At 41.3% G+C, this 18,109-nt stretch overlaps 2 protein-coding genes across 3 annotated transcripts in view; one reads left to right on the top strand and one right to left on the bottom strand.

Annotated features, from left to right (window-relative positions):
• Positions 1-10,324, top strand: part of RecQ4 (RecQ4 helicase) — a 76,192-nt gene extending 65,868 nt beyond the window's left edge. The window contains exon 7 of the mRNA XM_089259983.1: positions 10,250-10,324. Coding sequence (XP_089116109.1) covers positions 10,250-10,309 — 60 coding nt within the window. The 3' untranslated portion in view covers positions 10,310-10,324. The remainder of the gene's footprint in view (positions 1-10,249) is intronic.
• p130CAS (Serine_rich_CAS and FAT-like_CAS_C domain-containing protein p130CAS) overlaps positions 1-18,109 on the bottom strand; it is a 40,041-nt gene that overhangs the window by 9,948 nt on the left and 11,984 nt on the right. The window contains exons 1-2 of one of the 2 annotated variants that reach the window (XM_018100937.3): positions 13,271-13,995; positions 1,388-1,531 (exon numbers count right to left, since the gene is read on the bottom strand). In XM_018100937.3, the coding sequence (XP_017956426.1) occupies positions 1,388-1,531; positions 13,271-13,384 (258 nt within the window). In that variant the 5' untranslated portion in view covers positions 13,385-13,995. Of the gene's footprint in view, positions 1-1,387; positions 1,532-13,270; positions 13,996-18,109 lie in introns of those variants that run through there. The other variant, XM_018100936.3, reaches the window with a different exon arrangement.

The following is an 18,109-nucleotide window of genomic DNA, read 5'->3' as shown; positions in this document are numbered from 1 at the left end:
TTGAGTTGTTAATTAACAAAATAACAACAAAAACAACTATTCGCCGCTGCAATTTTGCAAGCGACGTGCAAAAATGTTTTCAGACTTTAATCAGTTTTTAATTTGGCCAATGGGAGTGTTTCACTTGATTAGCTGGAGCTTGGACTGATCGTAGAGCAATAGTTCAAGGTCGTACCCAACACACAGTGAGCATGTGAACATTAAGAGATCAAAGATAATGAGGGGGAAATACTAGTGGTAAAACGAAAGAAGTTATGGGAGCAACTCTATGGCCTTTCATATATAAAATCTGAATTCTATTAGATTATAAACTAAAGATATTATTATTGTGAAAGAAGAACCCAAAGAGAGAGAGAGAAAATTGAAATGAATCATACCCAAGAATTCATGTAAAAATATTAATATATTATTATATTATTATACATACAACATTTACATAAATAAACCAAATTTTATGTTCAAACTGTTCATAAATTCCAATCCTCAAACGTATTGCCCATTCAGAACATGTTCCACATTCAGCTCAATTCAAACAAATTTCAAAGTTAACAAACTGTGAAACATTTCATTCCACTTTGTAGGCAATCAAACTAACAACATCGACCTATTTACACTGCACTCCCCCAATGGACTGGACCTGGAGCATGTCCAAATTGTGTTGCACAGTGTGGTGATCGCTCGCCCGGGCATTATGTGGATTATTATTACAGCTGCGGACACAATTAAAGTGGCGGAGCTGTAAATTTATATCCCGCATGCAACGAGGCGGGTGTCTGACACGTGGCCGGAGATGCTGCTGCTGCTGGGGATGCTGATGCATCATGAGATATCATGGAACGCTCTATGCGAAGCATTTTCAAAATTAAATTATAAATGCAAATTTCAACAGACTTTTTATGACCAAAATGCCATGCTAGCTGTGCTGTGCTCTGGCCCAGGCGGAATGCTCTCAATTGTTTAATTATGGATGCCAAGCACAAATGGGCGTGGCATGGCTGCCTTTTTTGGCAATTAGCAGGGCAAAAGGGGCAAAAACTGAGGAGAAGAGCAACAAAGCCAAGCCCAAGCAAATACGTTGGCCAAGACAACTCGCAAAAGGCGTTGCCCTTTCGACATTAATGGAGCTGCGCTCGGAGTGAAAGAGGGCAGAGCAATCTCGAGGTGGAGCTGAAGGCTGTGAGCGAAGCTGCACTGGCAGAAAAAGGAAAGCCAAGAGTTTGCTTTGAGATGTGGAAAAGCAAGGCATCTTGAGATGGATGCACTGAACGAAAGTCTTGAAGGCAATGTTTAAAATGAGACTAACAACTGTACTTTTCGCCAAGTGTACACAATTGGAGTTCTCTCTCGCCATAAACCTCCCTCCAGCCCCACAAGGAGCCCAACTCACCTGTCTGTTGCGCAGCGAGCATAGCCACCAGCCTTCGATGCCCTCGGTGTCCTGCTCGATGACTGTAAGGATGTCGCCCTTCTTGAAGGACAGCTCGTCGGACATATCCGCTTCATTGTCGTAAATGGCCTTGGCATAAAGCTTCTGCAAATAAATCAAGCAACGAAACAAAAGAAGGCAACAATTAAAATCAGTTTTGAACAGTTTGCTGTACTACAACGTATCAGAATAAAGAAATTTGTATAATGATCATAATGAACTGCATGCAAGGTAGCAGCTTCTAAGAAGCCGCAAGAGCAGAACGAGCACAAGATTCAGGCCCAATTTCAATGGAATTTCAAAGACGTGAAACTTGGACCAGTCGCTGACCGACCCCGACATTGACTTTTGCCTCCAACAAAAATCCAAACTAAACCAAAACATCATTCATAAGAACTCGTCTGCGGTTTCTACAGGTAACAAATTTTAGCTCTTATTTCTCTTCTGTTGTTTCTTTTTCTGTTCCAAAACAAAAATCCGAAAAAAAACACAAAAAAATTGCACAAACTGCAAAACGAATTTTCGGGCAAAACTGAAAACAAAGCGAGTTCTTGTTGCTGTTGTTGTAGCCATTGTTATTGTTGTTGCTGTAGTTTCTCTGTCTTAGCTCAGGCCATGCGCTTCATTAGTTTACCTGGCATTTCAGGTCAGAGCACACACGGCCAACAGCTCGGGCAATCAATGCAGAAACACACGCCTTATTAAATTTGCCAAAATCGCTTACGGCACTTTAGAGTAACTCAGTTTCTTAACACTTGAGATATGGTCAGAGATCGGCTATGATTATGACTAATATATGTTATTAGATATGCGCGGAAATTCGTTCTAATGATTGGTTACACTCGAAGAAAACTAATGAGCGCTTATAGTAATATAGAACAGTTGAAATAGATTGAAAATAGTAGAGAAAGGAAGAAGTCATACACTCAGAAGAAATATTATAATATAATATATGTGTTATATAATTATTTATATCCACATCTACGATTTAAAGAGCAATTTAAACACAATTGACCACACTTTTCTCTCAGTGCAGTGCGCCCATTGCTGCGCGCTCTGCCGACGCCATAGACACGCTCAATAACGGTTAAGCGTTTGCTCCATTGTTAAACAGTTGCATTCCAGCCAAACGCACTTAAACGTTGCCTTTATTAATTTCTATAAAAAACGCCTCTAAAGCAATGCGCACGACTGTGCATTGTACCTACATATGTATGCATGTATGTGTGTGTGTGTGTTTGGGCAAAGGTTTCTTCAATGAATGAGCTGATATCTATCCATGTGTGTGCTTGTGTGTGTGTGTGTGTCGGTCGGCGGGTTAAGCGTGCTGCTTTTAATTTCGCCACCGCATCGAACTAAAATCCAAAACGAACATTTCCAAAGCTCAAACCAAAGCCGACAAACCGTTGCCGTTAACTGCACTAGTACAACTTGTTGCCCCCGCTCGCACCCGCTCCCTTGCGCTCTCTTCAGCTCTTGCTCTCTTATATCGTCGCTTTTTATGTCCCCCTCATTCGCTTCATTTAACCCTCGGCTCCTGGCTGGCTCATTTAATATGAGCTGCGGATATCGCATAGAAAACACACACACACACACACACACACAGAGAGAGAGACAGGAACGTATACAAAACGCCAGCGATTACAATATCGCGCGATGAATCGCCGTTGAACTTTCAACTCGAGTTTTGGTGTGAGTGCGCGGAACCCGTTTCAACAACAACTACTTGGGCTGGGTTAGGGCAATGCGCATTTTGTATATTCTACTTTTCAATTTGGAAAGCCGAAACCGTTCGAAATGTCAAAAAGAAAGAAAATGAGCTCACTTGAAGTTCATGTGCGTGAAGCACAGGGCAGCCCAACAAACACTCGAGCAACGCGTTGTTCAAACAGTCAAGCCGCAAACACCAACCACAACAACAACAACAACAACAACAGTGAACAGCGAACAACAACACAAAAGCAGCGAGCTCAAGAAATATTTGTTAATTTGCCTGCGACAAACGTAATCGATGAATTTGATAAGTGCGTGCGAGCGAGATGGCGCATCACTAGCAGCTGCCAGGGCTGCGGGCTCCCATTTCGTCTGCTTCTTTCTTGCAGTTTGCTTTGCTTTCTTCTTCGAATGGTTATTTTAACACAGCGCTAATTGTATGGGCAAATATTTATAGTTGGGCGTTTGGTATGTGGCTTAGGCAAACAGAAATCAAATATCGATATACTTTTGTTTGTGCGCAGCGACTTTAATTGGTTTGTTTAGCGCGTTCCACAATGGAACCACAAAATTGGAACTGGAAGTGCGCTAAGCTGTTGTTCAGGGGCACTGGAAAGCTTGGAGAAATGTCAACCCAAATGTTGTATAAGACACATTTTGAAAGTCTTATAAATTGCATACATTTTTAAATTATGCATGCAAAATGCTGCTATAAATCTGCCAATATGTGCATAAAACCGTAATTTCAGCCTTTGGGCCATTTTGTGTGTGTTTTTCCTTCAAAGTGAAAGAGCTCCGCCGATTTATTGTTTTTAAAACGGCACGTATATGACCACAGCAACAACAACAACAACAAAATAACAATTCCATATAACTCTCTTGTACGCAGATTTATTTCTTCTTCTTTGAGCCAAAAGACAACAATGCCAAACAATAAAGATCTTTATATACACAGCATATATTTGGTGGAGTACATTTATAGAGCTTGGCTGGCTTCAAAGGTTATTCACCATGTGGGCCATAAAGACAGAGGCAGCCTATTTTATTTTGGGGCGGGAGGCCTTTGTAGAAAGTCCGGCACATTTCATAAAGCTTTCGATCTGTTACTCTTTTCAGTCTTTACACACTCCTCTACAGAGCATGACCTTAGCTAGCTGAATTGCCGCACAGCCATAAATAGCTAAATTCACATAGACAAAATCGAAAGATCAAGCAAATAAATCAAACAACAGAAGCCGCCGGCGACAGCGTCTTAATGAGCACTTAAAATTCGTAACAACAATAAAAAAAAAATGTTTGTAAAGAAAAGACAGAAAAAATAATAAAAAGAGCGGAATAAATGGCAACAACTTTGCCAATATTTACTCAGCTTTTGAGGAGCCTCAAGTTGAGTCCTCAACAATGACAATCTTTGACTTGAGAGGAGCCCATTAACCGCATTAAGCCGAAGCAAATGCCAAAAGCAAATACAAATCTTATAATCGGGCGTCACTGACTGCATAATACTTGTTCACGTCTATATCTATTACTTTAAAACTAACGTAAATATAGCACAATTCCTACATAAATTCAGAGTTTCAAGTTTAGCTATATCAAGTCTCTATGAAGAAAACCAATATACTCTTTTCACTTTTTATGAACAGGTATAAAAATACATTCATATATACATAAAAAATATACTGTAGTCTATATTACCCAGTGATAACCCCTAGTCAAAAAAGAACTGATAATCCATATTGTATGTATATGTATATATATATGTGTGTAATATATAGTCACATCTATATACATATATTTTCTTAAGGTTTTTGGTCGTTGCGTGACTGATAAAGTTTTGTGTTTTTCTTTACCTTTGCTTTTAATTAAAGCAATTTCGCAGGAGTTGTTTATAGAGCATATTTATATGTATGTATAATGCACATATATATGTGGATATACCTATATATGTATTTATATATTTATCACTATTTTGCTTTCCGAAAACATTTAGCTTAATTAGCAGAAATCAATTTTCTGTTGATTTTCTGCGTCATATTTAGGTTTCTTCTTCTTGGGTTTTTTTTGGGTTTGTGTCAACCTTTGGACATTGGCATTGACTAAGTGTAAGGTCTGATTAAGTAAACCTCGGGGGCTTAACCTGCTTAACGTCTGTGTGAAGCACCTCGAAAGCGAAAAACATGAACGAAATTTTAGGCGAAGCTTAAGATACCCTTTAGAACTAATATGATATCGAGCAGAAAAATTTAGGGATACGCTGTATACGGCTGTGTGCTCAATAATACATATATCACAGGAAAATTATAGGAATAGCAAGACCTCGCAGGAGTATTATGACGATAACAAAATAAGAATGAATATGAAGAAGAATATGAAGAGGTATGATAGACTTTTATAGTAAAATGACCTAGGTCACAGATGAGAGGCATCTTCTATGTGTATATACATATGTATATATTATGCCCTCCATTTGTTTACTAAAAGGTGTAAATATACTTTTAAATATAACTGCAAATGGGAGTATGGCAAATATTTAAGTTATATCAAAACATATACATATGTACATATATGTAACTAGGTATATATTTATATAGACTTTTGTTCATTTTCTCAGCCCACTTGTCTGCGGAATATAAAAAAACGCCATATGTTGCGTTGAACTGGTTTTATTGTTGTTGTTGCTGCTGCTGCTGCTGTTGTTGTTGTTGTTGTTGTTGAGTGCAAAAATAAACAAAATGTTTTGCGTCTTGACAGCTATAGCCTTTTCGGCACATTTCGTCAAGTCGTGTGCAAAAAATGTGACAATAAAAGACTTGAAAGCAGGCCAACTGAGCCAAAACACGTTCCACACACTCGCACACACACACACACACACACACAGCCGAGTTTAGCCAACTGTTAAAGTTGATGTTAAAATGCGTTGACAACTGCTCGAAATCAACTCCCACAATTGTCAAAGATGCACATTGAACGATTCGCTGCGTCGTCCTCGTCGTCGTCGTCAATGAGAGTGCAACAGATACTCTCTGTGTCTACGATATGCCACGCCCATGACGTCTACCGTCTGCAGTCAACCGCCCACCCGCCCGCCGCCTCTGGCCACATGTCAGCCTCAATGAACAATGAGCAATGAAATAACTGCAAGTGTCTGTTGAGCCATTTAACTGTAAATCAACTTTAATGGATGTGACTCGCGCGTAATCCACAAGGTGCGGGTGGGGTAGGCGTGGCGCAGGCCAAGCTTCAGGAATGCAGCCGCATTGTTGACCCCCAAGCAACGCGCTCAATTGAATTAAACTACAAAAATCTTTGATTTATTTAAATAAAGTCTTGGCTTAGTTGCTCTCTGACAAGAGCTGCACTGAAAAAAAAATACTCTATAGAAATAAGTGTGAGCGAAGTAATAGGTAAAGCAAATATAATTATAATTATAATTAGAAATTATTAACTAATAGATCTATCAATCAGAGAAACGAAGCTTTAGTCTCTGATTGATTTACTAATATTTGGAAAGGGATCCCAATTGATTGACTTACAAACTCATTGACTAACTTACATACATATGTATGTATATATGTATAAGGCTATTCAGTCATCTCATTGAGTTACTCCATGATTGATATCTGGACAAACTGAGTGAAAGACTGGCTGAACGGCTGAATGAAAGCTCCACTGGCTGCCCCTCGGCTTACCCTTCCATTGAAGTCCTACGAACTGACTGATCGTGTACTTAGCGCCTAACTGATTGACGATCAATGACTGATGAGCCAAGCTAAAACTTACCTCTGAGCTTGTCTGCACCTAATCCCTCAATTGATCACCTTTGCTCAGACTCGATTCCCACTTAATTATAGACTTAGCTTAGCTTAGATAGAGTGCTCAACTAGCTCGCATTGCTTGGCCAATTCTTATGAATAATAAAAATATTATATCAAAAGCCCACACGAAGCAGAAAAACGAATGAATTTCCAATGAAATTCCCTGATTAACTATTATAAGGGCAGCTCATATACATATTAAAATTATTTTTATTTTTATTATTTCATTTTTAATTTGTTGGCATTCGCACGAAAGTGAGTCACAATAGCGACGATAATCCCCCATTGCAAATTAACTGTTTGCTGCTATATTTAAGAATAAATAAACGGCTTCACAAAAGTATTGTTGACCTTCACAAAAAAATAAATAAATAAAATAAATAACAATAAATACAAAATTTCAAGTGAAATACTCAAAGCGTTGCTAAATTACTTCCCCAACAGCAACAACAACTTCAAGTAAGAAACATAACTTCATTTTTTCCGCTCATGAATCAACTGCAAAAAACTCAATTTAAAAGCGTAAAAAATTGTTGTTTTTTTTTTGTTTTTTTTTTAGGGAGTCTATTGCATTTCGAGTTTTAGCTAAAAACAGAACCGTCATAAAACTTTTTGAAAGCCAATAAACAAAAGATCAATCATCTGATAAAGAAAACATGAACAAGCATTAAGCAACAACAATAAAAGCAGAACATAATCAACAAGGGAATCATAAATGTCGCAGTTCCAAAATAATAAAACACTTTAGTGTTGCAAAGTGCCACAAAGAAGAAGAAAGCTACACGATGGCAGTGCCTGAGAGTGATATACCTAAACTCTAGTTTTACATGGAATGGTGAACGTGGACATATTTCAAATCTTATTCATATATTCAGATCTTTTTAACTACTTCACCTGTTTACAAATCTGATATCTTCTACATTCAGCCACGCCTTTTCAACCAAAACTAATATACCCCAATTGCTGTAGGGCAAGAAAAGCATGGAAATTAAAAAGCCATCTTAAGAAACCATTTGAATACATTAAGAGAAGAGTTCGTAGATGGGGCTTAACTGTATCTTTCGCTTAGCCGTGTTATCTTTTAACTGTTGCCCAAATTCCAATTCCAATCTTAAGCAAGTCTTTCGCTGTCTAGCTACGTCATGAGTGGAATACCCCGGATGTGTCTCTGACTCATGCTTTGGGCATCAATGCGAAGCGTTGCCAACCAGTTTGTTCGTGTCTCTGTGCACTGAAGATCGCTGGCACCTTGAACCGGCTCGATGAGAGCAACTTTTCGTTCGGCAGAAGTTTTGTGATGAATTACAAATGGCTTGTACCCAAAGCTTATGCTTGTAGACCCACGCAAAAGAGTCGCGAAGGGTCGCGTAAGCAGGGCTTAGTCTCGCCAGACATGAAGTTGGGTGTAAATAGAAGAGGCTAACAATTTACTATGGTATGTTGTGTATGTATAAAAGTGAAAAGAAGAAACTCGCATTACTGGAAGCCTCTCTATTGCTCTCTATTGCTCTCTATTGCTCTCTCTCTCTCTCTCTCTCTCTCTCTCTCTCTCTCTCGCTCTCTCTCTCTCTCTCTCTGTACAGCTCATTACACTTGAAGAAATATATGTGAAGATCTTTCAGCCCTTAGAGCTGAATCCTATATAAGTTCTATCTCTCTTTCATTTACGTGCTCTCTTTTTCTCTCAGTGCACTTGAGTAATTTAGTATGCTGTAAACAACAGATGCGCCTCTTAGCAGCCCATAATTATGAACCCATCCGAGTCCAGTGGCAATGCTGTAGAACCGCTCTGACTCACAGCCTCACTGCCTCTGCGTGCCTTGTTGGACAGTGTAGTAGCCGATGCCGCTGTAATGAGAATGGCCGCCCATCAAGGTGGCCCGAGGGCGTGCAAATTGAGTGCCTCGTAACTGAATTGTTAACTTATCTCTCGGCAGCAAGAGGCAAGAACTTGTTGTTGGCCTTTTGTCATTGTGTGATTTCGTCAGTTTGTCATGCCGTAGCACACTTCCGGTGCGGGCCATAACGAGAAATATGGTGCACCTTATCGCGCGTTTGCCAATTCGCATTGTTACAAAAATATATCAATGTATTTATTGTCTGAGCTTGCAATGCAAACTTACGTAATATATAGACATATTGTATACATACATACATACATACATATGTATGCCCTTTTTTCACAAACTCAATGTTGGCTATATGACTGATGGGGCGTGGCAGCTGTAGGTGTTGGCTAATTAGTATGACAGACATTGTGTGCAAATGCTTTACATACAATTTACATTTACATTTAACAGCTGAGTCATCGACTGTTGCTGCTGCTGCTGCTGCTGCTGTCGCTGCTGCTGTTGCTGCTGTTGCTGCTGCTGCTGCTGCTGTTGCTACTGCTGCTGTTGCTGCTGCTGCTGCTGCTGCTGCTGCTGTTGCTGCTGCTGCTGCTGCTGCTGCTGTTATTGAGTCTGTTCATGTTATCCTGAACGTGACATGATGTATGTCAAGACAAGTTGATCACAAATGCCGCACGCATGCAACAACAAACAACAACAACAACAACAACAGCTGCATAGATGCAAAGCAAGTTAAGAGTGCTCTAATCGGAAGTATACGACTAGAAGATACCGCGACCAACTGCTTCTGCTTACATCGAGTCAATTCGCACAGCAAGCCTCCCACTGCGCCTTACATACACTGCAACAAAAACGGTATACTTTCATAGGCTTCAGGGCTGATAAGCCAAAGACATTGACAAACAACAAAAGTTTGCGTGCTTGAAATCTGTTGTTGTGTGTAGTTAGTTGTAGTTGCTATTGGCTATTCGCTATTGCTGTTGTTGTTGTTGTTGCTGTTGTTGTTGGCAATGTTAACATGCAGCAAAACGTGTAAACTGCTCATAAGGGGGCCAAGCCCATGCTGTGCAGTGTCTGGCCCGCAACTTATCACAAACGTCTTATCAGCGGGCGCATTTGTCTCTGCCAAAGCGACGACGGCGACGGGAAAGTCTGCCAAAGGCCAAGTCAAGCCAACAGGTGCTATGTATATATGTACATACATATATGCAGGTATTTGCCTCATTATCGCACCTCAGCTGCAAATTTCTCAGTAAGCATTCGCAGTTAAATCGATTTGATAGACGCAGCAAATGAAAAGACCTTCTGATAGCAGCAAATGCTTTGAACTTTGTCCAGGGCTGCATAACATAAACTTTGCCAGTGTTGCCAAATGTAATATTTCATTAAAAGTAATTGCAACTGTTTGTAGAGCCATTAAAATGACTTTCACTGGGCGACTACAGTCGTTTGATGTGCCGAACGAGTTGAATATTCAATTTAGTAGAGCAAGACCTATGTGCTAAGACTCTAGCTCTCTATAGAGCGCTATTCGACTAAGTTCGCCAAGTCAACGATCTTAAACTTACTCCAAACGAGTCTGACACAAGCTAAGCACTCTTGACTTCTTGACTCTTATCTGCTTGTATTACAGCTATTCACAATGCAATCAACTGCAGTCCGAGATATTGCAACATTTTCTCGCTCTACCCCACTTTACTATTATACAATCATAAAAGTTCACTTAACGTTAATTTACGCGAACTTTAACTATGGCAATTATGAATGCAAATACCCTACAAATAGTTGAAATGGCTGCAATGACGGCAAGGGGTAGTTATGTTGCAATATCTCTTTACCTATAGGAAGAGGAGGTCGTGATCTTAACTATCGTTGTCTATCTGGAGAGAAGTTCCAGGGTATCTGCCAGTCTACTACTTCCAGCTGCAGCACACTTGCTAACTGTTTTCTTGCTCGACAGTTGTGGGGCTAATGAGAGGGAGCGCTGAAAGAATGATATAATAGCCGAGTCTCACATGATGGCGACAAAACAAATCGCAGTGTAGCGTGTGAATTGCCTTAACAACAACTGGCAAACCATATACAATATATGTACACATGTATATATATCAGTATATTTATATGTTTATAGATCAATAACTTTATAGCTCTAGGCATGACACAGCTTTCAGCGCGCCGCGTTCAATCAATTTCAATTGCGAGTGTGCGACAGGGTTCGATTTCTTTCTCTTCTCTTCTCTTCTATTTCTGTTCGTTTTCTTTTTCTTTTTGTGGGTTTTCTTAATTTTCCAAATTGAAAACGCGCCGCACATTAATTCTAATCAATTTTCAGGCACTTGGCACTAAAAAATAAGTGCCCAATAACCAAGGAGCATGAGAGGGAGAGAGGGGAAACCATGGGACGCCACTTAATCAAACTGGGGTAAGCTGAAGGACAGCCAGTCCCACAGGAGGTATAAATATCGATAGGACTTTCGACTCGAGGCAGACTCGCTCGTAATTAATATTGGAGGAGACATGCACACTTTTAGGCAATGATTAGATTTCACGAAATGTATGTGTGTGTGTGTGTGTGTGTGTGTTGACGATAAGTTAATCAAGGTCTAGACTTATCAGAGAGGGTCATGCCTAAACGTTGCTCCTCAGCCAGAGACCGATAATAGGGGAATGTCGCTGCCCGAGCCAGGGTCGTCCCAGCCGCAACGTGCGTGGTCCTGGCCGCAGGACGCATGCATCTGTCTGGCTTATTTATAGCTCGGCCCCTTTTCAATCAGTGGCAATCAAAGAACGAGAAACAACTTCTATTAATAACTGATTTGCGCTTTAATTGCAGACAGCCAGCCAGCCAGGTCCAGGGCAGCTGTGCGGCTCTCTCAGTCCAGTTCTTCAATAATTGCGCACAGTCAAGGGCATGCTAATAGAGCCGCCTTCAGGCCTCGTCTCCTGCTGGTCATCTTCAATGTTTTCCGCTGTTTGCATTTTGAAATCTAAGCTCTTGCCACGCCCCGATCGCCCCGATCGCCTCGATCTATAACCGGCTTTTGCTCAGCAAACTGGCATTTGGAGCACATTCGTTTTAATCTCACCTCTGCCAGGAATGATGGATGCACCTGCACTGAATACCCTTTAATTATGGCGTACTTAATGTCGGCGAGTGTTTGCCTAGAGCAAGTCCCATCATATTAGTTGTTGAGCCATTCGGAATGCACTTGCTCCTAGCTCTTTCTCTCTCACTCTCTCTCTCCCTCACTCTCACTCAACGGGCTAGCTCGTGCTCGGGTGCAAACTAATTTATTTTCATTTTAGCATTCAACTTGTGCAAACAATCCAAATTTGTTTAACAGCTCCAGTTGTTTGTGAACAACGATAAACGATCGCTCTGGCTTCAAGGTTAATGCCAGTCGAATCGCGAGGGCTGCTCCAAAGGAATTTATAACCCCAAATAACAATTGAATCTACATTATCAACTAATCAAGAAGCTAATTAAGTAATCAACGTTTGACTAAATTAAGCCACAATAAATCAGCCAAACAAAAGGGGACTTAGGAAAACGAAAAAGAGTTGCAGAAAAACATGAGGGGAGAGTTTTTAAGGAAATAAGTTCTATAATTCTCCTTCCACTTTTGTTTTATGTGCTCCCTCTTTTTTGCTTCAATCATATAAATAATTCTTATCAATCTGTATGTTTTTTTATTATTACTTAAGACCACTTTTCCTGCACATATTTAGCAGCTTTCTAAAATTCTTTAGAAATCTTATCTAATGACTGCCAAAGGCCTGCCTGATAACAGGGAATCACACATCGGGCCACTGATGAACCACCCATTCTTATGAAGTGTTATTGTTTTCTTCTTCTTCTTTCATATCTCTGTATATTTTGTTGATGAACAGCAAAAAGGCCTGAGCAGCTGTTTAGAGCAATCGCACGAAGCTGAGATATCGCACTTGGGCAATAAATATAACTGGCACATCAAACGCTTAGGCGAAGGTGATAACCAATGCAAAATTGCGGAAACTCTGCCAACTAGTGCCACATGTGGCAAGTGGCAAGTGGCGAGCGGCAAGTGGCAGCTGCCTGGCTAAAAACGCGTCCAATTCGAGTGTTTTCCTCTTTTTCTTTTTGAGAGATAGCCAGGCAGATCCGTTACAATTTCCTGGGCGCAGACACGAAACGCCGTTTAACACGGCTGTCACAACAGCAGCAGCAAGAAGAAGAAGAAGAAGAAGCAGCACAAGATGAAACCACGATACAAATGGGAATGGAAATGGCAATGGCAATGGCAATAGCTATGACTATGTCTATGGCTATGGCTATGTCTATACTTCTATTGGCATGACCGATCCTAGACAGCTTTTGGCTGGTAATGAGTTGTCAATGGCTTTATCGGCGCCTGTGCATCGCAGCGCATCGCATGGATAGATTGGCGGACATAAAGTCAGATAGTTTATGAGCTATGGCCACTAACCGATTTAATGTGAATGCGCCGTGAGACGGGCACATCGTAGTCCAGGTCCGCATTGGTTGCATTCGAGCTGCAGCAGGAGCCAGACATCGAGATGGCGCTTTGTTTGTCCAGCATTTTGTATGGGATCGTAAATTGAGGCGGATAAATCAATTGCAGCTTTGCTTCATGTTTCAATTAGTAGAGATACTCTAATGTATATTTAATCCAGGACAATATAGTTCAAGTATCTCAACTCTTGTGCACTTCACATGTATCTTATATCTTGTATCTATGTATATATCAGCACAATGCTCGCATCAGCATATGAATTTGACTTTTTTTTTTGGGTCGGGGGTTTAGCTTTTCGCTTTGACTTTGAGTTTTTTCTTCTTTTTGTTTTTTCGCGGAATCAGCTTTAAAATTCAAGTTTTGCACGGGGGCCACACGAAATGCGCCGAACGAATCGCTAATAAAAATCAATTCGCGTAGCTTTTTAAACAAAAGATGCCACAACTACAACGGCAACATCAACAATAACAACAAAAACACCGTATTATTTTTGCCGATGTTTAGCGATTTTTATCGCTGCTTTCTTATTGTCGCGACTCGCTAGCGTTTCTAATCGCCCGCAAGAAAACCCAGCTTCACAGCGAAAACGAACGAAAAGACGAAATCAAACTCTGCACAAAGCGCTCAACACGTTCCGCTCGGCAGCAGGCAACAAAATACACTGAATAGCGGTTCAGCATGCGTTCGGCCGGTTGCCGTTTACCACCAATCGTGCTGCCTGAATACTCTCTCACACACTCAACACATTGACTTGCTCAAGCTGTTTGCTGCTCTCTCTTCGGATTGCAGCAGCAGCCAACGCACAGCAATAACAAGCAAGAGTATACAGTGAGCGCATTTACAGTTGTTTTCGCTCTCTGACCTCTCTCTCGCTCATTTAAACTATTTAAGCAGCACAACTTCGGCAAGCGCTCGGCTCGTTGCTCATACAAGCCGATTGCAAGCAAAGCCAATTCGTGTTTGTTCGTACTCTTCAGTACTATTGTACAGCAGAGTAAAAGGTAGTAGCCATCTACTACTATTTTCAATTCGCACAGCATTAGTATGATTTTCTTTCTACATTATCGCATAGTTGAATACCCCGTTGTTCGATCAAATTGGAGCAATTAAGTGGAATTTTAGGTAACTCTAGCAACGTCTACAACTCTCCATTTCTATTAGGGAGTAACTTCAAACCACTTCTATCAGTTCAGTGCCCCAAGTCAAATACTTTTGGTTGGTTATTTGAGAAACGAACCCATTAAATTTCACTCCTCTATCTATTGTAAGTGAATACGCTTCATATTATATTATCTTTTATTATGCTCGCCATATCGAATGCAGACAGTTTATGAGCAAAAGATGATACCCAAAAGAAACGAGACATGGCACAGGGTGCTGCAGTAGCGCCTGCAGCTGTCCAAACAAATCGAGTGGAACAATTCAATTCGTGTATTGCGTCGCCCGCTCTCCTCGTGTAGCCGGGGGCATGAAGTTTTGTCGCCTGCACCAGAGCCCTGCCAGAGTCAAAAACAATGATACTGCGAGAACTCTGCCCACTCTCCCGCATGTGCATACGACTGCCAAAGGGTAAGCTCACTCTCTGCTGAAGGTCAGGTCGTCGTCGGGCAACTCGTTTCACGAGCTGTGTTCTATGCCTTCATTCCATTCCCATTCCCATTTCCATTCAGAAAAACGATGCAAAGCAGAACCAGATTGAGAAGCGCGCACTGAGGTGCGGCTGCAGCTGCTGCTGTGAAGTTGAAAGTGACATTTGACATGATTTGCATGCCAAGTGCCACGCCCACGTCACTCAAGCTGACACCCAAAGTGAGTTGACTGCAGTCGTCTGAGTTGATTTGAGTTGCATTGGGAGTTAGGATCGCTTCGGGCAGACCCGCAGCGCTTGACACTCGTTGAGTTTTTATGGCCGCTTTCAGCTAGAGTTTGATTGAATTTCGTTTCATTTGATTTGAAGCAGCAGTTGATCTGGCTTTCTATCAATTAACTTTATTGGCCAGGTCAGGTTCTTATCGCAATCGTTAACTTGTTTGTTAACCAATTCATTTCCGTTGCGTGGGCAACCAGGTATGTCAGACAGCTCAAATTGGACACTCTCTATCTCTATCATTCTCTCTCTCTCTCTTTGCTCGCCTCTGGTATGCGCATTATCCTGCTTTAAGGCCATTAACATTTCAGACATTGTCTGTTTCGGCAACAATAACAGCATGCCGTCCTTTTGTCCCAGTCACGCTCAGCCTCTGTCCGTATCCCTGCACACTTTTCCATGTCATTTGCCTTTCATTTCCATGCCGATTTCAAATAACAATTAAATGCCTGCCCACCCGCCCGCATTCCAGGGAATTAGTCGACAAAATTGTTGCAGAAGGGTCAGGCCTAGTTATGAGTCGCTTGAGGGTGGCAAAGAGCGCCAGCTGACCAACACTGGCTGAAACTCTAATTGCCTTGTCAGAGTTTCATATTCAAAATCATCTGGTTGAGCACTCTTAAAGCCAGTCAGCCACCCACGCTACATGTATTTATGATTTGCCACAATTTTGGGCATTTTAAATATGTAAATGAGACAGCTTTATTCAGATCTCTCCCTCTCTCTCTCTCTCTATAGATGTCTCTGCAACACCTCATAACAAGCTCAAAATGTTTTGTTGTTTGCAATTTGGAAGCTGAATAAATAATATATGATAATGCGACCACGCATCACGCTTCATAAATCTGCCCAGCTCTGCCCCTCACTCGCCCTCCCCTTTGCCTCTCCCTCTCGCACAGTCGCTTTACCTGTCGCTGTCTGCTCTGCATTCGCCACAAACAATATATGTATATAAACATCTTTTTGACATTCCATTGCTTACACAATATACACAATTTGTAGGCGTCATATCTTTTATCTAAAACATGCATTCTCATTCTGGCACCTGCCTGTCGCAGGTATGAAGAGCAACAACAAATTAGATTGCAAAACAAATTTTAGCAGCTTCCCCCAATCACATCGCCCCCAAATATGCCCATTTCTCAATATCGCAATCAGTGCTGGGCATTTGTTCCTCCTAATTGAGTCATTTGTATGACCATTCGCTGTGGAATACATTTTTATGGCACATTTGTGCTCGTCCAACCCTCGGCTGAACGGAACCCCCCCAAACGAAGTAGACTCTATAGTCGCACTCTCCCTAGGGCAGCGTCTAACAATGTCTATAGAGAGCGATGAATGGCATCTGTAGGCATATTATTATACTAGCTCACACTAACCAACTCCATTTTATTTCACTTGGAATTTCATTTTCTTTTATCTGACTACCCTCGGATGATAGTGAAATATATAAGGAACTCTGACAATCCTTAGATACTCAAGGAGAAGAGAGTTGAGCCATCTCTCATGGAATATCTAGTAACTCTTAGTGATTATTAATCAGTATGTCCATCAATCATTCAGCTTATAGATTGATAAACATATAGATCTAGTTGCTCTTACGTCTTATCAATCAATCAGTCAGTACGATTGGAAGACCCTCTTGTTAACTGTGTTACCTGTTGGCTAGCTGGCCAAACGAGTATTTCCTGCTGCACTTAGATATCGCTGCTTCATATGAAAACCAGGGCAATTCAACATAACGTAATTCCCTCTGGCACTGAGTGCATCCAAGCGAGGAGTGTCAGGCCGTTCCACTCCTTATCCGGCGAGCGGGCATCAGCCGAGAGGCCATCAGTCGAGGTTGACTTTCATTAAGATGCCCATCTTAATTGCGCCCACAGCTGCGCCGACTGCCAGACGATCCTTACGACTTTTCGACTTTCCAAAGCCCCGTTTCGGGCACGTCAGTCGCATCTCTATTGTTTTACGGCCACAAGTGGCAAAAGGGATGCCCGAGGAGTGGGGGGGGAGGAGGGGGTGTGGCAGTCCCCTGATAATTGATGAATTTATGGCACAACATAAAATACTCCAACTTTGTTTTGTTTTCCTGCCTTTTCGACTATTGCCACATCACTTTTACTGATTGCAACTGCTGCTGCTGCTGCTGCTGCTGCTTATCACGCGCCGCTGATGAAGTGCAGCCAGGCGTTTGCCTGTTTCTCTAATTGGACTGGCACGGGTCTAACTCTGTCTCTCTCTCGCTCTCCCTCTCACTCTCAAGCTCGCCAACAAAACGCCACTTGCCGGCTGGGTTAATAGATTCTGGGAACTACAAAATGCATTTTGTTCTCTTCTTCTCTTTTTTTCGGACCGTTCGCCTCATTTCCAATCTGTGCTCATTGCGCTTTGTTCACTCGATTGCTTTCATTGGCCCAACTTGGCTCAAGTTAAGTCAAGAATACCATTGTCGACGTTGTTGTTGTTGTTGTAGCTCTGAAATTTGCATTGTTTTGCGTATGCGGCACGTTCTGAACATTTTATGAAGCACGCATTGGCCCCACAAGCCCCCCCAAATGAATAGACCAGATATGAAAATAGCAGCTAATTAACACAAACATTCTTGTTTCTGATGTGTTGATTTAGCCCGTCATGAATGATAATCCAGAGCATGTGCGTCGAGTCAACTCAAAGAAAACTTCTAAAGATGCAATGGAGCCAATTGAATCGAAATTTGCCGTAGCTAAATGAGAATTCCGGCTCAATTTATTACTTCATATAGAGGAAGCAAAAGTGTTATAGAGGCGATATAGATAATTCACTTCAAATATGCTGCACTGAAGTCTATCGTTAAATATAGCAAGGGGAAAACTTCTAGAGATACGATATAAAACTTGCATATGAAATAGACTGGAAGACCTACGATAACTTTAAGAAAAAAGCCT

This window comes from Drosophila navojoa, chromosome 4, assembly GCF_054131105.1.
Source record: "Drosophila navojoa isolate 15081-1374.11 chromosome 4, UAZ_NAV_1.0, whole genome shotgun sequence".
Taxonomy (NCBI): domain Eukaryota; kingdom Metazoa; phylum Arthropoda; class Insecta; order Diptera; family Drosophilidae; genus Drosophila; species Drosophila navojoa.
The sequence above is the reverse complement of the archived record's forward strand: the minus strand, read 5'-3'. Positions and strand labels throughout refer to the sequence as shown.